We start from the raw sequence: 22592 nt of genomic DNA, 5'->3' as shown, positions 1-22592 counted from the left end.
AATTGCCTAAGTGTAATTTGTCCTTTGCAAAATACAAATATTTATACAAAAATTTAGTGGAAAATGACGTAAGGGTTTTGTTTGAATAAAACAGTAATATGAACTGGTTTAAGGATTTTGTTTGAATAAAATACAGACACCAAATTTGTAATGCTCAAAATATCATGTTAACAATTAAATAATAAAGAGTTGGCAATAATATGCTAATAAGGTTTTTAGTTTTTACATTTAGGACTGTAGTAGAGTACACCCTTACAATTTGAGTGCCATGAAGACTGTACAGTTCATAAATGCATATTATCATTAAGTGATTATAATGTGTGACAAAATAAACTATAAAATTTGAAAGATGGTTATTTACCAAAGGTTATGCTTTGTATATATTTTTAGTGATGGCTGAAAGATTAATAAATATTGTTTTCGAAATATATGTATATTACATGTCCATCTTAGATAATTGTTTTCTAGTGGTGTCATTGAAAGACTTTCTGGTGTTATGTTTGCAGTGTGAACTTCCATGGCATTTCCTGTGGGTGAATATAATTTAGGAAGAATCAACTCTGATCCCATTTCAGAAGACTCACTTTATATATGCAAAGCTGGACCCTGTCCGCTGTAAGTGAGGCCTATGAAAAGGGCTCAGGAAATCATAATTTTGGCAGCTTGAGTGAGGATGCAGTTTAAGGTCCAAGCTTCAGTGCTTTATGGCTGTCACAGTATTCATGGAATACTGTGTATTGTTGAGGATGTAGGTGTTGCAATAGATGATAAGGTGTATGCCGTTACAGAGACAGGTGTCAGACCTATGTTATTGGAGCCTTGCATGATGGACAGTTTTTGTTGACCTCTAAGTGGACCACCCATTCCTTCAGCAAAGTCTGTCACAGGCTGTCCTGACAGTGGATGCTTCCCTAGTGAAATTGGGGGATAATCCCAGCTCTGTCATAATTCTGGGGAGTTGGTTACCCTGGAGATGAGTACTTTGCTTCAGCCAATTGGACCAGTAGTCAGCCACCCTTCCCTCAAGACCTTGAAGGAGAATCTACATATGGAACCCTTCTTAGCTGTTGTAGCAGCCAATATGTCATGTCCTATATAACGAGAGACAGTGTATGTCTGATATTGCACCATAGACAGAAGCACCACTGTCAGCATTTCACATCCCATGTAGGTGAATATCCAGGCACACACACTGTGATACTTTTTCGATCTCCTCCTGGAATTGCAGACTCAGAAGCTGTGTTGGTGTCAGATTTTCTAGAACTGGTTTACTAGAGAAATTGATCTATTTATCACACAGGATAGTAAAATCCTTCCCCTCTTTTGCTTGGTGCAGAAATGCTAGGAGTTTGTGGTAGTACAGCCCCTGTCTCAAGGCTAGAGAGATTCTTGTACATCTCCACACCTTTCCTACCGTTCTCACACCTCATCTCTAAGTATTGGCAGGAAAGACCAGAGTTAATTCTCATCACCCCATAGTGGCTGAAGGTATGGTTTCAGACTCCTAGGTCCCTGGCAGTTCAGAAAACTTTCATGGTAATAGTCATTATTATCCCTTTTAGAAAGGGAAATTGCTCTCTCCATCTCTTAGCCTAGCTACTGCTTTAGATCCTCTGATTCCTCCACGTCTTCCATGTCATGTTCCAGAAGTGGTTGAGGCAAATTTACTGTGCCAAGTGATTGAGGTTCTACTTTGGGTGAAGTACCCAGTTCTCTCCATTTAGTCAGGGTGCAAGTTATGTCAATGTGTCTCTTCACCAGCTGGATAATTACTTCCTTTAAGAAGTGGTACACTTCTACCCATTTTTTAAGAAACCCTCTCTTCCCCCTCCACTATGAACTTCATAACTGACATGCTTGCATGTCTTCTATTCAAACCTGCTGGTTCAGTAGCATTGCAATTTGTAGCTAGGAAAACACTGTTCATTGTGGCCATTATCTCTGCTGATAGGATAACAAAGATGCAGGATATTTTGTTAAAGGAACCATATATGCTGCTTTAAGAGGAGGAGGACTAATCCACATTTCCTTCTAAACACAGTTTCTGAAATGTCTGTAAACCAGTCTGTTCACTTCCTTGTTGTAATTGCTCAACAGAAACTAGAAGTGTGACACACACACAGACACACACACACACACACACACACACACACACACACACACACAAAACACCTCCTTTCCTGCAGAGAGAGGATAAATAAGCCTGGCAGTCAATCTTTTCAAAGTAGATTAGCAAGTGAATCAGTTGTTGAACAGCCCATTGAAAAATGCAATCCAAGCTCACTCCAGTACTTCTGCAGTTGCTTCTATTGCTTGCTTCAAAAATGTCTCTTCTGCAGACATCTAGGTCGTTGATGCACATTTTCACCAGCCATAATTATGTAAACCATGACTTTCGATGTTAGACTTCCTTTTTTAAAATTTTATGTCAGGAATAAGCCTTCTGAGCTTTGGTTCTTGGCCTGTCCCAAGTTGTTGGCATATGCTGTCAGTGTTCACACGTGACCCCGAGCATGGGTGCCTACAAAACAATTGAGACTAACAGATTAACTGATAAATTTGCACCTTTTATTAGTTCCCCACAGATTCTGTCAAGATTAAATTTGACAAATAGTCAGCTCGACAAAACACACTGGTTGAAGCTTCAGGACAACATGTTTTCTCACTCAGTGTACTCCTGACTTGTGTAGACTAATGCCACATTCATACAACCATTGAGAAAAGCTAACACAATGAATCATTACTTGTGTGCAAATAAAAAGGCCAGCAGTGACTTAATGTGGGGAAGAGGTATCTAGGAGTTCATCGGGGAATTGAACGTTATGCATTTAAATCTTGTCAAATTCACACTCAGCTAAGTGTAGGGTAACATTTTTTTGACCCACTTATTTTTCTTTTAACCAGTTCTTAGTTCTTGGGTCAGTGTTGAAACCTGACATTTGTCTTGTACGTGTTAAACAAGTTAGCAAACACTAAAACCATAAACAAATGTGATTTATGGCTGCTGCATTTGTGAAACATCTGCATCCTTAATGTCTCACGGCCAGTACTCCTGTGTTTTGAGTATCTACTGTTACGGTAAGTTGTTACATTTTCTAACAAAACATGTTTACAAATAGGTTAATTATATGACTAAATAAAAATATTCCTTTTGTATTTACATTTCTGTAAGTAAAGAGTGTGTATGCCAGTGGTGGCAAACATTTTGTGCTCAGTGAGTCAAAAATTCAGAGAATGACTATCTTGACTCTGCTGGCATGTCACCGCAGAAAAAAAAGAGAAACAATTCTTTACATATTCATTTATTTAAAAAAATACAGTCCACTCTTGTGCACTGCTATGTATTATAAAAGTAAAAGAAAAATCAGTGACTTACAATAGAGAAAACAATATGCGCACTGATATTGGGCTTAAAAATGACCCTACTTCTGATAGTAATTTTGAATTGAACTGAAAAAATATGGAACATATTGCATTTGATTTCATTAACATCAATTAATGACTTTTTTGTTTCTGAATTTTAATAGACAAGTGCAGGGTCACAAATTTCTTGTATTTTGTTCATTTAGTTTCTGTGGTAACTCAGGTGTTGGTGAATGCTGGTGTGTCACCCAAAACATCATGGCATGTCACCTTTGACACACACGTCATAGGTTCGCCATCACTGGTATATGCATTCCTTTGCATATTTGTCCTCATTAGAATGCAGAAAGTAAAGTTTTGTAGTTGTCACAGAAGCTTGTATTGAATTTGTTTTTTTTTTCCTTCATAGAAAACACTTCTGAGAAAAGTCAGCTGTATCTTAGAGTTGATGCCTCAAGCTACGTGGATGATTCACAGGTATGTGTGCATTACAAGTCCAGGTTAGTCTAACTAAATTGTAAATAATAATAAAGTGCAAGAACTACATTGAAAGTCAACTAACTCACAAACTATATTTAGCACACTGGCAGAAAGTAAAAACAAAAACAAAATTCAGTTGCGGTGGTGGTGCAGTAGCGTTGTTGCCTCACAGTTAGACGTTGCCCGTTCGATTCTCAGTTAGAGCATTTTCTGTGTGGCGACATGCGTGAATGGACGTTCCTTCATTGAAGGTTGTGCGTTAGGCCCGGCAAGCCAGTACGTAAAAATCTACTGCCAATCATTAGCGGACCGGAGTTCCGCTGTGGCAACCCCTAACCGGGAAAAGCCGAAAGACTTTTTTTTTAGTGTAGGGACTCCACCCTATTTTAACCATAACTTTTTAAGGTCATTGCGTTGTAGCCGCCGTACCCTTAAAAAAGCCACATTACAACACATCAGCAGCACAGTATTCCACTATTAAGACTACATGTGCATAATGATTTTCCGACAGATATTCCAAGATAAATTCACTACACTGCCAAGTTTCCAAACAAAGCAAAGAGCAAAGCTAGTTGTGACCAAATCTGAAGTTGCACAGAATTGTAATCTCAGACTTTCAGACAGTAAGACTCAAATTATGTATCTGCATTGAGCATCTAGGTATAACTTGACCAGTCTTGCATTTTTAGTCAGCTATGAAGCCCTGAGATAATGTGCAGTCACAGTACTAGACAAATATGGTGATTCAGATGGCAGAGTTGTCTTATATTCTGAAAGAGTATGATTGTCCAAAGGACTGGGTTCCTCACAGCACTGAGATACTTTGCAGCTCCATAGGAAGACAGTAGTTGACACACATACCTGAAATGAGATCTGTGTACTTTTTCTTGTACTGTGTATATCTGCTATTTCAGAAAGGTGTAGTTCCATTGAAATAGCTATAAAATTGAATACATTTATTCTTTAGTGTACTTTGTCTTAAGTTTATAGATAGAATCAGAGCAATCCTGGTGATTCAGGTCAGTACGTTGTTGAATCGTGATATTTAAGAACTGAGGAAAGTGGGTGACATTAATGTGCATCATTGATGATTGGTTACTTTGTTTTTCCACATTACCACTGTATTTAATTTTATATATATATAAAGGTGTAGTTCCATTGAAATAGCTATAAAATTGAATAAATTTATTCTTTAGTGTACTTTGTCTTAAGTTTATAGATAGAATTAGAGGAATCCTGGTGATTCAGGTCAGTACGTTGTTGAATCGTGATATTTAAGAACTGAGGAAAGTGGGTGACGTAATGTGCATCATTGATGATTGGTTACTTTGTTTTTCCACATTACCATTGTATTTAATTTATATATATATATATATATATATATATATATATATATATATATATATATATATATATATATATATATATATATATATATATATAAAATGTGTGTATATATATATATATATATATATATATATATATATATATATATGTGTGTGTGTGTGTGTGTGTGTGTGTAGGGGGGTATAAAAATAAAATGAAAGGTCACAGTGATAAACCGTTTAGAAAAAATTGCAAGATAGACCCAGCCAAGGTAGAGTCTTCAATGTGTAAAGCCTTAAATATGCTGTAGTGAAGGCCAATGGGATATATGCAAATTACCCCATAATGATATAACAGTCTTTCAGCTACTTGGCTTCAGAATGCCCATGACATTTTACTTTTTATTTTTAAATCCTTAAGGGTACACTCAGGCACAAAAGCCAAAACCACACTAGCTGTAGACATGCATATTTCGGCCTTTTTTTGGCTTCATCAATACGGCACAAGTTTAAAATACCTGCAAAATATCACAAATAACATCGAAGCCAAAGGGTAAAAAGGTCACGGGGACAAACCATTCATTAAAAGCTGCAAAAAAGACCCATCCTGGCTAGAGTCTTCACTGTGACAACCTCCAACCTTTTGAAGTGAAGGCCCATATGTAGATGACCCCCCCCCCCCCTTAAGGACATGCCTGTGCTTCAGCTACTTGCCACACACAAACAAATACACACACACGCTCCTATATACATGTGTGCGTGGTGTGTGTATGTATGTAATATATATATATATATATATATATATATATATATATATATATATATATATATATATATACACTTTCGCGAAAGCCAATTCACCGAATTGGGGGAAAAATAAAAAAATACAGTAAACACTATTTTGTAGGGGCAAGCCCCCACACCCCCCTACTTAAATATAATAACTCTGAGATTGCACTACAGTGGGGAAAAGGATATATTTCCTCATCCCCACTGTAACGTGCTTTTGCAAAAGTGCATTTCCGATGTAGTGCACTTTCGCTTAAGTGGATTCGACCTTCTGTTTGTCAAGAAAGTGTATTTTCAACAAACAGAAGGAGACCCATGTGTATGTGTATATATATATATATATATATATATATATATATATATATATATATATACATACACACACACACAAATATATCTATATATATACATATATATATATATATAGATATATATATATATACATATATATATATATATATATATATATATATATATATATTCACACACACACACACACACACACACACACACACACACATACAGTGGATATATAAAAAGTGTATACACCCATATTAAAATGCCAAGTTTTTGTGATATAAAAAATGAGACCACAATAAATCATTTCAGAATTTTTCCTACCTTTAATGTGACCTGTAACCTGTACAATTCAATTGAAAAACAAACAAATCTGTTAGGGGAAAAATACAAAAAAACTAAAAAACGTTCAATAAGCTAGTTGCATAAGTGTGCACACCTTTAAACTAATAATTTGTTGGAGAAGAAAGAAATTGATTTACAACAGTACGCAGCACTTCAGCCAAGGAACACCAGAGGCAAGCCCTATTATTTGGAGCTACTACCCCATCATTTGGAACCATCTCGAGACAACCACCAAAATGATATTAGGGTCATCCTAAGGTATTCAAGTGATATTCACCACATTTGCAAAATTATTAAGAACAACTGGAAGATCTTAATTAGTGATGAATCTATGAAGAAACTTGTAGGAGAACACCCCCATTTTACATACAGGAATAGTAAGAACTTAAAACAAATCCTGTGTGATAAACCGGTCAAGAAGATGGAAACAAGAACCAATAAAAAGGGTACTTACCCACGCAGAACATGTATGATGTGCAAATACATCCATAGGAAACAGATATACAACATCCTGTAACCAATAAGAACAATACCTTTCATGGCTATGCAGATTGCAAGACCAAAAATGTGGTCTACGTAGCATGGCAAAACTAACAGACTTTTTAAGGAACGCATATCCAAACGTGATTGATTTAAGACTCTTGGATATGAAGAATCCACTTGTGCAGCATGTGTCAACCATTGATCACCATTCTTTCAGCTTTATGGCTTTACAAACAATAACTTGCGATGTTAGAGGTGGTGACATAGCACTTGCAACTAAATTGGCTGAAATTAAGTGGATCAGTGAGTTACAGGCAGACAGGACCGCCAGGCCTGAATTCTAATATACCTTTTAAACCAGCACTGAAGAAATGACATATTAAATGAGTCCTACTATGTCTCATTACTACTGATAGTTGTTCAAGTGCTAAACATTTTATATTTCTTTTGCAATATATCACTACAATGTTTATTTTTGAACTTCACTTTACACATGCCATTTTTGGGCATCATATTCTATTGGCAGTTCAGCTTTTTGTTGTCAAGCGCCACGAGTCAAGGTCACTTGACCCTTGTCTTACTTTGCCTGACTTTGTTTTATATCTGGCTACTGGATGTTTGTGAGCTGTGATTTGTCTACTTCAATCAGTGACAATGATTTTGAATGAGCCTTTTCAACTTGCTTTACTTCTTGGTAAGTCTTGTTTCTCCCTGCCGGTTTATTGGTTGAGATTCAGATTTGAATCACCAATGGCCACACTAACCTGAATGCATCTGATCTCGTCTGATCTTGGAAGCTAAGCAGGGTCGAGCCTGGTTAGTACTTGGATAGGAGACCGCCTGAGAATACCAGGAGCATTGGCTGTTTAGCTGTGAGTAACTTTTACATAACTGGGCACTTTGCTGTTTTTCATTTGCTATTTATCCTATTGGTCTGTTTTTACATTTAAACAATTTGATTTGCTGTTTATTCTCTAGTCCTTCATTGGCTGAGATTCTGATTTGAGTTACGACATTGGCTGACTGTCCCATTGGTTCATACACATATTTAAACAATTTGATTGGCTGTTCGCCTCCTTGTCCTTTATTGGTCGAGATCTCGATTTGAGTTATGACATTGGCTATCTTCCCCATTGGTCTATTCTTAGATCTAAACAACTTGATTGGTTGTTTGCATTCCATGCTATACTTATTCAGACTAGACTCGGTTTTTACCATTGTTCATTGTTTGTTACAAACAATGTTATTATCTTGTTGTCTTTTCGGATGGTATTAATGATTGGTCAGTGAACATTCTTTACATTTGTTACTCTTAATGATTATTTCTATTCATTATTTTGTGATTTAGAGGTTGTTATAGGAAACATACAGCTATTTATTCATTCTGTATATGTTTAGGACACACATTTTTCTAAGTAACAATGATAAGTTCTTAGCTGGAGCATTTTATTTGTATACATAATACTACAGGTTAAATTACTACTTTCAGTTGGTTAAGTACTCCATTCTAGCACTTTTATTAGTTAAAATTTTAATCTGTTTTTATTGGCTGATAATTATAACAGACAAATATGATTGGACAGGATTTATATAACTATTTCTTGCTTGTTCAGACATTTTTGAATCTGAAGAATGGTGGAAGTCACCCAGAAGCACTCATTCTTCTTTTTTGTTCTTCAACAAAATCGTTTTATGACTACAGCCTTGGCGACTGTACTGGTATACTTTCTACAGTGCTGTCTTTGGGTACCATGAACTGCATTACTTTTCTTATACACACACACACACACACACACACACACACACACACACACACACACATACATGCAGACACACTTGTACATATAATTGTGCTTAGAAAAACACAAACAAGAATTTCACCAACATTAAAGTGGGCGACACTAAACTCACCGAAACTTACATGGCAGCAAAACGCTGTCATGTACACAAGGTAGTTGTCCTTGTAGTGAAACACTAAAAAAATCTTTTTTTGTCAAATGGGCAGATCCCTCCTGCAACTTTTCACTCCTGCCACTTACATATACCAACTCCGAAATTGCTGAATAGTTATTAGAAAACTGTGTAAACCCCATGTCCGTAAGTCTCACTTTGTCTTTCCTGCAATGTTTTCCATTTGGCAAGTTGTGAATCAGTCAAAATAGACACACACATACACACACACACATATAGGTGCTGTAAATGTTATTGCAAAATATGCCTGTGGTAAATGGTTAGCCTCAAAATATGTTCTCACCGTATGTGTTTTACATTAGAATAAGAGCATGGAGGTCTGGCATTAGAGATTGAGGGATTATGTACAGGTTACCATGATTTAATAATTCATTGCTGCAGAAGATACACATTCCATGATGGAGCAGTGAAGTAATCATTCTGATCCAAACTCAAGGCTTAGATAAAGGTAAATTCTAAGTGCATGCACAAAACAAAATTCACATAACCAGCCAATCAAGGCTAATCACATTACCTGAGGTCTCTAAAACTACTGATGTGTATAGCTCATTATAGTTCTCTGTCACTCACCTCTTTGTATTGTCTGATCATTCTGGACTGGCTTACATCTCTGTCACCTCTGTCACTTCTCCTGTCCATTTATTTCCTCCGGCATACTGTCCCAAAATCCTGACAGTCTCCTAACTCTGTTGGCAGAAAACTTCTACATTTTTTGCTTATTTCTTGGATGTATTGTTATGCTGGTAGAGAATTCACAAGTAGTGCGGAGGGTTGTGGTTTCAAGTTCCCTCAGGGTTTTTTGCTTCATCTGGCACTTAGAACAGAGGACTAAAGCTTTAACTTTTTAATAATCTGTTCCATGGGTACAGGATTTGAATCTTTCCCCTTCATTTGCTTACTGTTTGACCTTGACAATTCACTTACCAACCAGTGCTTTGGGGCTTTTAGCGATTTCAGCTAGGCTCCATTCCTGGACTGCATGCCTAGTAACTACCTTTGAAACCATTACCTAAGAACTTATGTTTATTAATTTTAAATATTCCTGTACATTTAAATCTACTTATTTTGCTCTGCAGCGTATTTCTTGTTATGAGTACAGTTCTACTTCAGTGTGTAGTTGTGTCAAATACTTTTTTATATCATCAGTTCGGCCCAGGAATGCATCCACCAGCTGTCTTCGTATATATATATATATATATATATATATATATATATATATATATATATATGTAGATCTAGGACCTTTGATCGAAAGATCAAAAGTCCGAATCCATTATCACCGAACACATTTAGCGAAAGCGCTTTTCACTGAAAAAGCGCTTTCGCTAAAGTGTGTTAAAATAACAAAAAAAAAAGCCCAGTAAATTAACGTTTATGCAGGGGGGCAAGCCCCCCTGCACCCCCCACACACACCCCCACTTTATTATTCTCACTCCGAGATCACACTACAGTGGGAAAAAGGGAAAAATTCCCTTAACCGCACTGTAGTATGATCTCCACAACAGTCACTCCCGCACAACTTCCTCTACCTCCAGGCATACTTCCGCGGAAGTGCTTCTTTGGTGAAAAGCACTTTCGCGTGCATATGCCTGGCTGTTTCAGATTCGGTGAAACGGCCGTTCGCGCATTAGTCCCAGACCCATATTTATATGTATATATATATATATATATATATATTTCTTTATGTATCTAGCAGTAAAGATCTGAGGTAACTTGGAAGGGTGCATTATGGGTAAGGGAAGAGCTCGAGAGCTTTTTGGTTGCCACGAGCTTTTGCAACGGCTGAGTCTGATCCAAACATTGGGTCTGAACCCACAGGTTTGAGGAAGAATGAAAATGGACAACATAGATGGAACATTATGGGGAGTACATAACTTTTTTATTTTTGTTTAAAAAGAAAAAAAAGAATGTTGTCAAGTCTAGTTCCATCTGCTCATCCTTTTTGACTTGTTACATCCACTTAAACTATATAAATTTCTACAGATAAGCTATCAGTTCTGCAGTAGAGATATGGACATTTGGGAGAGAACAGAGCATGGAAGATCATTCCAGAGTTTGACATCCGCAGTTGAAAATGCCTTGATTTTATATGGTAGCAGTTATATTTGGAATTGAAAAACTAAGTATTGTTGAGGACTAAAGGATCATAGGAGGTTACTATTTTACTTTTTTATTTTTGTTTAAAAAGAAAAAAAAGAATGTTGTCAAGTCTAGTTCCATCTGCTCATCCTTTTTGACTTGTTACATCCACTTAAACTATATAAATTTCTACAGATAAGCTATCAGTTCTGCAGTAGAGATATGGACATTTGGGAGAGAACAGAGCATGGAAGATCATTCCAGAGTTTGACATCCGCAGTTGAAAATGCCTTGATTTTATATGGTAGCAGTTATATTTGGAATTGAAAAACTAAGTATTGTTGAGGACTAAAGGATCATAGGAGGTTACTATTTAATGGCCCTGGAGTTTTTTTTCTTAAGCTTAGCCATTCATTCCCTAACTTTCCCAATTATCAATACCAAACTACTAGAATGGCTTTGATGTATGCCTGTGCCTTAGGGCATCTACAAGCCCTGTTTGTTTTGTGAATGTGTAGCAGAGCCATCATGGCTGCCTCAGAGAATACCTTGTAAGTTAGGCATAGATCCCTCAGTAGTCTGTAGGAAACCAAGTACATGGACAGGATTTTGTGGTGGTCTTGATAGGACATGTTATTTACACTCTGTATTCTTTTAGTGAGTGAGGGATGTCTGTGGCTGCTCCTGCTGTTGCAAATGCCTAGTCCAGTACTTGCTGAAGGGTAGATTACATTTGATTATTGGTCATATGAGAGCGGAATATAGTAGGACTATGATTTCCTTAGATCTCAATGCCATACCTTTACTTTTTTAAGTTGTGTCACTTAAAAGGATTTTCTCACCACTGTGAACACATGGTAATCAAATTTAGGTTACTGTCAACCAAGTTCCTTACCACTAGGTCTACTCTTTGGGAAGTCATGTCAGTGCTGTAATTTGCAGGAGTGGTCATGTTCCCAAAGGGTATAATTATGCATTTTTTTGCACTGAGTTTTAGGCCATGGCTCTGGTATCAGTTATTTGTCTATGTCCAACTCTCCTGGAGGATATCTGCATCTTTGGGGGATTCACTAATTGCACTCTGCATGCAGTCATCAGCAGATTTGGTCAGCTAAAGTTACATGTAGTTAATGTAAAGCTACATTTGCCATAACATCAGTGAAGTATATTTCAAACAGGAGATGTCCTAATACCAAACCCTGTGGGACACCGCTAATAACAGGCCTCTTGTTGGAGGTGGATTCCCCTTCCCTAACTTTTGGCATAGGGATTCATGCCTAAATTTGTGATTTTGTCTATAATACTTGAGTGATGTATTGTATCACATGCCTTTGCCAGGTTGAGGTTGGTAGCATGCACCATTTTGCCTTCATCCTTGGCTCTAGTGACTTTCTCGAAGAAGTCCACCAAGTTTAGTACTCATGACCTGCCCTTGACGAAACCACACTGGGATGGTTGCAGTTTTTGAAGATTTCCTATGTCTTTTTTTTTTTAATCAGTTCCATGATAATTTTTCCCATGGCCTTGCATATAAGACTAGTTAAACTTATGGGTCTGTAGCTCCATGAGTCTGTTGATGGTCCTATTTTGTGTAGAGGTATGACCGTTGCAGTCCTCCATGAAACCTGTCTGGAGGCTGTGGGTTGAATAGAGATTCTAGTAGGCCTGACAGGTCATGTTTCAAACTATTTAAGAGATATGCTAGGATACTATCAGGACCCATCAAAGCAGTGTTTTTAGCTTTGGAGAATGCAGTGAGGAACTCTTCAATGATAATTGGGGGAGAAGTTGTAGAGGGTGTTTCCTGGAGGATAACTGGGGTGGGAGGGTGAAACTGGTGCAGAATTTATCAGCCAACTAATTTGCTATAGTCTCCAGTTTAGTATAGGGACTTCCATTTACTATTAGCTTAACACACTGTTGGGTGTTTCCCTTAGGGTTGTGTACATAATTGAAAAATACCTTGTGGTTAGCCTTACCCTGGAAAGCTATTTTTGCCACAAAGTTGGCTTTGGTGGACTTGATTAGTCCCCAGAATTGCTTATTGAGACTTTTGAGGGAGTTTTTTGCCTGTTTGGCATAGCCCTTCCTATTTTTGATCAGGAATTTTTATTTTATTTTATTATACAACCTATTTATACTGGGACCCATTAAGGGGGTTTGTTTTTGGAGTTTGGCCTAAGTTTATTCAGTATGGTACTGCTGATGTTCATCGTGTTTCACTGTTGCAGTCATTACACTTGGGTTATCCTGCTGGCAGGCTACCCACAGTCAGCCTGAATTCCAAAGTCTTGGTCCGGCGTCGGTTGCTGTCACCTGTTCCCTGACGTCAGTGCACCAGGGGTATAAAAGATGCAGCCGACGCCATTTTCTTCAGTCTTTCTTGCCACGCAGTGCCCGAAGCAAAAGCAGTTCGCAAGTGCCGGTCGGCCGACTCCTGAGATTTTCGAAATTGAATTTCACATCCGAAGTCTTCTATAAAGCTAAGTACCCCGTTGGGGAAACTTTTTTCTTACTCCAGACCGATGTCAGAAAAAGTTAACAATTGTATTTCTTGTGGAAAGCAAATACCTCATAAGGATTTCCACTCTTACTGTATTCCTTGCCTAGGCCCTGACCACGACGTTGCTAGTTGTCAGTTTTGTGCTAGATTCAACCAACGCACTATTAAGCGTCGGTACAATTTTGCTTTTTATTACTTTGGCCGAAGGTTTAACTACATAATGCTGTCAGAACAGCCGATGACTGGAGTTCATAAAAAGCGCAAGGAAAAAGAAAAGGATAGGCATCCGAGGTCCAAAACCGATGATGAAGCCTCTTCTTGGCCAGTCACTGGTTCTCAGTGAGGCACTTTTGCAGTCCCTGACACCCGCTACCTCAGAGCCACAGGCCGCCTCCGGCTCCCACGTGGAGACAGCTTGGCCTCTGGATAGTAAAGGTATTGGGCCTTCGGAAACTAATACCTCAGATGGGTCCGGAGCCGCTGAGTAGGCATCGGGTTCTGAGGGTGTTTTCAGACCTACACAGCTTTATATCAAGCCAACTTCAGCATTAAAGACAGACTAAAACAGTTTTAAAGACAAAGAAACAAGTACAGCACTCTCCAGGACAGACTTCCATGCATAAGAAACAGATGCTCAAAATGGCCGAAGACCTAATTACTTTGATCAGGGGTTCCCATCCCCCTCCTGATAAGAGGTGTAGGCAAGACACTGAATATGATTCCTCTGATCAGGTTTCCATTTCCTCTGACTCCTCTTCAGAACAGGGATACTCTATTCCTCCCTATGAGGATTCTGATGCTGAAGAATCTATTCCTTCAGCTTCTCCTCCTGAGGATTACTCATTTGGGGAAACTCTGCATACCATGAGGGAGCATTTCCACTGGGAGAGCCAACATTATTCAGATTCTAAGAAAATGCTCAGAGACATTCTTCTTCTACCTCAGCACAGACCTCTTGCTATTCCACCTGTTCTAGACATTGTAGATGATGTATTTTCAGAGTCCGACCTGTCTCCCGACTCTTTACCTCCTGCACCTGTTACACCAGACAGATACTACAGGGTTCCAGATTCTCATAATTTCTATATAAAAACCCTGCTGCTGACCCAGAAACTATTTCTTAGGGTCCCAAAGGGGTCAAGGCTGCTACTGCAAAAAACCCTGTCCCCTCAGATAGAGATTCTAGGGCACTGGACAGATGGGGGAAAAAAGTTTACACTGCTACCTTGGTTGTAAGGGCTTTAAATTGTCAGTTTCATATGCTTAAATATCAGCAATACTTAATGTGTCTGTTAAAACAGAAAATGTTGACAAATTCTGAATGTTCTGAGAACAAGGAATTGCAGGATTTATTGCATGCAGCTGAACAAGTGGGAAAGCGTACTTTGCAATGTGGTTATGATTCACTGGAGGCCTCTTACAGGGACGCTGTAACAGGTTCTGTCATTAGAAGGCATGCTTGGTTAAAAGAACAGACTCTGCCTGATCATAGTAAAGCAAAATTATTGGATGCTCCATTACAGCATGATACTTTGTTTGGTGTTAAGGCAGAAGAGGTGTTAAAGAAAATGGAGGATAAAGCTAAATCTATGCAGACAGTGAAGGATTTCTTACAGGTGCAGCCACCCAGATTTAGCAGGAACTGGCCTTCTAAAAATTGGTCCTTTCCCGTGTCAGACAGGCCACAAAGAGGCAGATACAGACACCCTAGAGGCAGACAACAGCCCCAGGGCTCATACAGGCCCAAACAGTGGGGTGCTTCTACCTCCAAAAACGGAGAAGACAAAACACAGCCATATAGGAAACAGCCCCAATGACTTCCCTCTGCCAATGCCAAGCATTTATCTTTTGGCAGCACCCTTGGGGGAAAGCTAGCACTTTTTTCACAAAATTGACACATGATTACCCAGGACAAATGGATCTTAAATATAGTCTCTCAGGGCTACAGGTTCCACTTTCACACCCTTCCAAAGGCAAAGACCTGCCACACAATCAATGGGCAGAGGCACAAAACCAAGTTTCATCTCTCATGGACATGAAGGCTATTCAGCCAGTGCCATGACAAGAGCAGGGACAAGGATTTTACTCAAGACTTTTCTTAGTACCAAGAAAGGACAAAGCATGGAGACCGATTCTGGACCTATCTATTCTAAATACTTTTCTGGACGTTCCGAAATTCAAAATGTTGGCTCTGCAGCAGCTTCTGCCCATGCTGGGCAAAAAGGCTTGGCTTGTAACTTTGGACCTCAAAGAGGCATACCTGCATGTCCCAATCAGTCTTGGAGAAGATACCCCAGATTCATAGCTGGCTCAATACACTACCAATTCTCTGCACTGCCCTTTGGCTTATCTACTGTGCCCAGGGTCTTCACAAAATGCCTGGCACCAGTAATTGCATTTTGCAGATGAAGAGGAATTCAAATATATCCCTACTTGGACGACTGCCTTATTCATGCAGAGGCCAAAGACATTCTACTAAAGCATCTGGCATTTGTAAAAAGGTTACTAATTTGCCTAGGGTACACAGTAAACGAAAAGAAATCAAAACTAGTACCCTCTCAAGAAATTATATTCCTGGGTGCAAGCTTAAATACAACTGCCCAGATGGCTTATCTCACGCCAGACAAACAAAGGCAACTGACTTCTTACTTCGAAAACATGGCAACAAAGACCCAGTTATCTCCAAGAAAAATTCTGCAGGATCTGGGCTACATGGCTTCCTACAATCTGCTAATTCCATATGCAAGACTGCATATGAGGAAACTACAATGGTACCTAAAAAGTGTTTGGACTCAACATTGCCACAGCCTGGAATCATGAATTTCACTCATTCCCTGCTTGCAACAGGAGTTTCGATGGTGGGCACAGGCCTGTCACCACAACAAGGGACAGCCATTCACTTTACCCACAGCCAGGCAAACGCTAACAACAGATGCATCAGATTATGCCTGAGGGGCCCACATGGCAGGAAAATGTATTCAGGGCACATGGCCCCCAAGCCAAAGGCATCTTCACATCAATCAAAAAGAGATGCTAGCTGTACAAAATGCCCTGACAGCCTTCAAGGACATACTTCATCCAGGACAGCTGCTGATAAAGACGGACAGCACCACAGTCATGTGGTACATAAACAAGCAGGGGGGCACACATTCCTAACCCCTCTACAGACAAGCCATGATTTTGTGGAACACAGCATTGACTTACCAAGTCCATTGACTTACCAAGTACACCTGCAAGCATAATTCCTGCCAGGAAAAACAAATGCTCTGGCAGACGAACTAAGCAGAAACCTCATGGACCCTCACGAGCGGAAACTAGATCCACAAATCTTCAGCATGATAACAAGAAAATGGGGACGCCCAGTCATAGATCTTTTTGCCTCCCCTCACAACTGCCAACTTCAGAGATTCTGCACAAGGACTTATCGCAAACAAGCATGGAAAGTGGATGCTCTGTCATTCAGCTGGAACAACCTTACAGTATATGCCTTTCCTCCACTGCCTCTCCTCCCCAAGGTACTCCTAAAGGTCAGACAAGAGAAGCCACAAATTATTCTGATTGCCCCAGATTGGCCACACCAACACTGGTACCCAATCCTAAGGAGCTTGTCCCAAGGCCCAGCCTGGACATTGCCTCAAATTCCTCATTTACTGACCCAGCAAAACAATCAGATCCTGCATAGCCAAGTCAGAACTCTAAATCTAGCTGCATGGCGGATACTGTAACCATTCAGAATACACCTCTCTCTAAAGCAGTTATGGATGTCATTTTGGAGGCCAGGAGGCCCAGCACCAGAAAATCTTATGCAGAAAATTGGAAGAGATTCTGTGCTTGGAACCAGGCACAAGGAATTGACACACTTGTTCCAAATATTCCTCAGATTTTACAATATCTAACTGAGATGCTGGACAAAGGCCTATCCTTCTCATCAATCAAGATCCATGCCTCTGCCATTTCAGCTCATTACAATACAGACCCGCCTATGTTTTTATATCCATTGCTTAGGCAGTTCCTCAGGGGGGCCAAAAAAATAAGACCTCCAAGGAGAGCACCAATACCTGCATGGGACCTCAATTTTGTCTTGGAAAAACTCACACTGCCTCCTTTTGAGCCAGCCAATACAGCTGAGATAAAATTCTTATCATGGAAAACAGCTCTGCTCCTAGCAATAACTTCAGCAAGAAGAGTCTCAGAGTTACAGGCATTTGCTCCTAGCAATAACTTCAGCAAGAAGAGTCTCAGAGTTACAGGCATTAATGGCTGTGGAACCTTTTATTATCTTCCATCCGGACAGGGTTTCTCTAAGGACAAACCCAACATTTATGCCTAAGGTAGTGTCCAGTGTGGCTCTAAACCAAACCATTAATTTGCCTACTTTTTACCCACACCCACAGAATAAAGGGGAGAGACTTCTGCATTCTTTGGACATACACAGACAGCTACGCTTCTACTTGGACAAAACTAAAGCTTTCAGAAAGACTGAACAACTTTTAGTGGCATATGCAGCAGGATCACAAGGAAAGGCTATCTCAAAGCAGACTATTTCAAAATGGATAGGACACTGCATTTGTTTCTGCTATTCACGACATGGTAAATCAGTGCCTAAGGGCATTAGACCACATTCTACCAGGGCAGCAGCCACCTCAGCAGCCTTCCTCAGAGGAGTACCAACCAAGGATATTTTGGAGGCTGCAACTTGGACTTCAGTGCACACTTTTACTAAGCACTACCACTTGCCTCTTTACTCTAAATCCAGAGCAGGCTTTGCCACTGCAGTCTTGCAGGGCCTTATAGCCACTCCTAATTCTATTTAGACCCAGCCACCCAACCTCAGCTTTGGGATTCAACCCAAGTGTAATGACTGCAACAGCAAAACACGATGAACGTAGTACAGTTGTGTACCTACCATAAATGTAGATGTTCGAGTGTATTCACTGTTGCAGTCCAGGTTACCCACCCACCATCCCCCTTTCTTTGCTGGGACTTATCTGTACTTCTCTATCCTATACAACCTATGTGGTGTATTTGCTTGTAGATGAAGGTATTGTTTATTTTAGTGCATGCTTTTATTAGCAATGTTTTTTAGCCTACCCTTTTGGGGGCACCTGACATCTGGGTCAAGAAAAACTGAAGAAAATGGCGTCTGCTGCATCTTTTATACCCCTGGTGCACTGACGTCAGGGAAGAGGCGACAGCAACCGACGCCGGACCAAGACTTTGGAATTCAGGCTGACTGCGGGTAGCCTGCCAGCAGGATAACCCAAGTGTAATGACTGCAACAGTGAATGCACTTGAACATCTACATTTATGGTAGGTACACAACTGTACTTTTTCTTGCAGTTATTTACATGCTTATAAAGGGTTTCCATAAACACTTCCACATATGTAACAGTGTTCTCTGTGATGTTTTTCGTGTTTCACTGTTGCAGTCATCACACTTGGGTTATCCTGCCAGAGGTAGCCCTCAGTCTGCCCGAATACCAGATGCTTAGTATTTCTGCGTTGGTTGCTGTTGCTTCAGGACTGACATCAGGTCATCAATGGTATAAAAACAGGCAGCCGATGCCATTACATAAGTTTTTCTTGCAGAGGAGCCCGAAGCAGAAGCAGTTCGCACGAGTGCCGCTTGGCTGCTACCTGAGTCTTCGTTTCTGAAATTGAAGTTGAAGTCTTCTAAAGCTAAGTACCCCATTGGGGATCCTTTTTTCTTGCTCTAACCGATGTCAGAAAAAGTTAACAATTGTCTCGCCTGTGGAAAGCAAATACCACACCAAGATTTACATTCTTACTGCGCCCCTGTTTAGGCCCGGACCACGACGTACCTCGCTGCCGGTTTTGTGCTTTGTTCAACACCCGAACTATTCATCGTCGGGCCATTATTGTAGCTAAATACTTTCGTTCTCGATTTCCATATTCCGAAATGGCTTTGGTAAGCCATCTGACTACCGATCTTCCAAAAAAATGTAAGGATAAAGACAGAGACAGACCGCACAGGTCCAAAACTGCTGATGATGCTTCTGTTAAGCTAGTCGCCAGTTCACCGGTATTCAGTGAGGCAGTTTCGCAGTCCCTGATGCCCACTTCGATGGATTTGCAGGCCACTACCGAGACCCGTTCGGAGTCCAGTATGCCGCGAGACTCTTCTTTGACTATGGAACCTGTGGATGTCTCTACCTCGGATGGGCCCGGAGCTGCTGTGCAGGCACTGGCTTCTGAGGAAGTTCTTCGCACTACCGATATTCGACACAAACCGACTACATCTTTCGCGTCTTCAGTTCTTTCTAAAACTACCGAGTTTCTAAGGCCAAGAGTACGAGCTATGCCTAAAAAAAAACGACGATCCTAACTCAGGCGCCTGCTTCCTTGCCACAATCGCAGATGCTTAAAATGGCAGAAGACCTTATCATGCTGATTAGGGAAAGCCAGCCTTCCCCTGCTAAAAGAAAAAAAAGACTTGTCCCCAGCAGCTTTATCTGACCAAGAGTCCCGACGACTCTGAGGTTTCTGATTATGAAGACATGCCCTTATCTGCCTGTGAGGATTCAGATGCAGAGGAATCCATTCCTTCTGCCTCCACTCCAGAGGATTTTTCTTTTGGTGAAACCAAATACTTTATGAGAGCATTTTCATTGGGAATGCCAGGATTATCCTCAGTCCAAAAAGAGACTCAGGGAATTTTAGATTTACCACAGCACAGACCCTTAACTATCCCTCCTGTTCTGGATGTTGTGGATGATGTCTTTATGGAATCCAGTTTAACTCCTGATACTTTACCTCCTGCTCCCAGGAAACCTGACCGGTACTACAGAGTCCCTGACTCACACAAATTTCTTTTCAAAAATCCTACTGCTGACCAGGAGGTCATCTCCCAAGGACCTAAAGGAATAAAAGCAACTAGAGCTAAGAATCCCACCCCTTCAAACAGGGATTCCCAAGCTTTAGACAGATGGGGTAAAAAAATATACACCTCTTGCCATTAGAGCATTAAATTGTCAGTTCCACATGCTGAAATATCAGGAACATACTATGGAACTTATTAACCAAAAATTATGTACCTTCCCTGATTGTGCAGAAAATTAAGAATTACAGGAGCTTATGCATTCTGCAAGCCAAGTCAGCTAGCATACTCTGCAATGTGGGTTTGACGCCCTAGAAGCATCTTGCAGGGCAGCAGTCACAGGTTCTGTACTTAGAAGGCATGCCTGGCTTAAGGAGCAGACCTTGCCACACAATGTCAAATCAAAATTATTGGACTCGCCTCTGAACAAGGATAATCTGTTTGGCACCAAAGCAGAAGAGGTTTTAAAAAAGATGGAAGAAAAAGCTAAGTCTATGCAGACAGTCAAAGATTTTTTGTAAATGCAGCCTCCAAGATTCAGTAGGCATTACCCCTCAAAACATTGGTCCTTTCCAGCCCCCTCAAGGCCACCTCAAACTAGACTTAGGGGAAACAGACCCCCCCCAGACTACAGTCTCAGGGTATACAGAGAGCTAAGCAATGGAGTACCTCCACTTCTAAAAGAGGGAGTGCTAAGCCACCCCCTTATGGAAAGAATTCACAATGACTTCTCAACTCCTTCCCTCACCTCTGCCATACTACTCATGCCCCTAGGGGGAAAACTTGCCCATCATGCAAAAAACTGGGCCTCCATCACCAACGATCGATAGGTCCTCAACATAGTATCCCAGAGGTACAAATTTTATTTCCAAGAGCTGCCAACCCCAAAAGAGTTCCCAGACCCTCCTCCAAACCAGTGGGCAGAGGCACAAAACCAAGTTCTGTCCCTGCTGTCCATAAGGGCAATTCAGCCTGTCCCTGCAGAACAGATAGGCCAAGGTTTTTATTCCAGACTTTTCCTGGTACCCAGAAAAGATGGCACCTGGCGCCCAATCTATCCATTCTAAACACCTTCTTGGTGGTACCAAAATTCAAAATGCTTACCCTACAGCAGCTTCTCTCTATGCTGTCCAAAGATGCCTGGTTAGCCACTGTAGACCTAAAGGAGGCCTGTCTGTACATCCCAGTCAGGTACTCCTGCAGGAAATATCTATGTTTCTGGGCAGGATCTATGCATTATCAGTTCTTTGCACTTCCCTTTGGCTTATCCACTGCTCCCAGAGTTTTCTCAAAATGCCTGGCTCCAGCCATTGCCTATTGCAGACAGAGAAATATTCAAATTTACCCCTACTTGGACGATTGCCTGATTCTGGCAGACAGTCAGGAATAGCTGTTGCAGCACCTGACATTTGTAAAGGACCTTCTAACCTCCTGGGGTACACTATCAATGAAAAGAAATCCAAACTAGTCCCCAGTCAAAAAATTGCATTCCTAGGAGCAAGCTTGGGCACAGCATCCCAGATGGCATTCCTTACTCCAGAAATACAAGCCTATCTGACAGGCTACTTCTCTCAAATGGCCACCAGAACCCACTTATCCACAAGGAAAATCCTGCAAGCTCTAGGGTTCATGGCCTCCTGCATTATACTAATTCCTTATGCCATACTGCATATGAGGAGACTTCGATGGTACTTAAAAAGTCTTTTGTGCCAACATTCTCAGGACCTGGAAACTGTTATACCTATGATACCTTGTCTAAGGAAAGAGTTCCTATAGTTGGCAGCAGCATGCAACCACAACAAGGGGCTTCCCTTTACACAACCCCATGCCGCCCAGACCCTAACCACAGACACATCAGACTATGCCTGGGGTGCACATCTGGATGGCAGGTGCATTCGGGACCACTGGAGCCAAAATCAAATTCATCTGCACATCAACCAAAAAGAGATGCTAGCTGTTCAGCACACTCTGACAGCTTTCAGATCCCTACTCTCTCTGGGACCTCTACTAATCAAAACTGACAACACCACAGTGATGTGGTACATCAACAAGCAGGGGGGAACCCACTCTTACCCACTCTGCAGGCTAGCCATGATCCTCTGGAACACTGCCTCAGCCA

At 40.5% G+C, this 22592-nt stretch overlaps 1 protein-coding gene and 1 pseudogene across 2 annotated transcripts in view; both read left to right on the top strand.

The window, feature by feature from the left end:
* The window catches only part of RFX5 (regulatory factor X5), a 654045-nt gene that overhangs the window by 591463 nt on the left and 39990 nt on the right, over positions 1-22592 (top strand). For both annotated transcript variants that reach the window (XM_044080629.1, XM_044080628.1), the window contains exon 9: positions 3773-3840. In XM_044080629.1, coding sequence (XP_043936564.1) covers positions 3773-3840 — 68 coding nt within the window. The remainder of the gene's footprint in view (positions 1-3772; positions 3841-22592) is intronic.
* Positions 7829-7946, top strand: LOC122809825 (annotated as a pseudogene).

This window comes from Protopterus annectens, chromosome 8.part0 (assembly GCF_019279795.1).
Source record: "Protopterus annectens isolate FY-2018-M chromosome 8.part0, PAN1.0, whole genome shotgun sequence".
Taxonomy (NCBI): domain Eukaryota; kingdom Metazoa; phylum Chordata; order Ceratodontiformes; family Protopteridae; genus Protopterus; species Protopterus annectens.
This window is presented reverse-complemented; position numbering and strand designations above follow the sequence as displayed.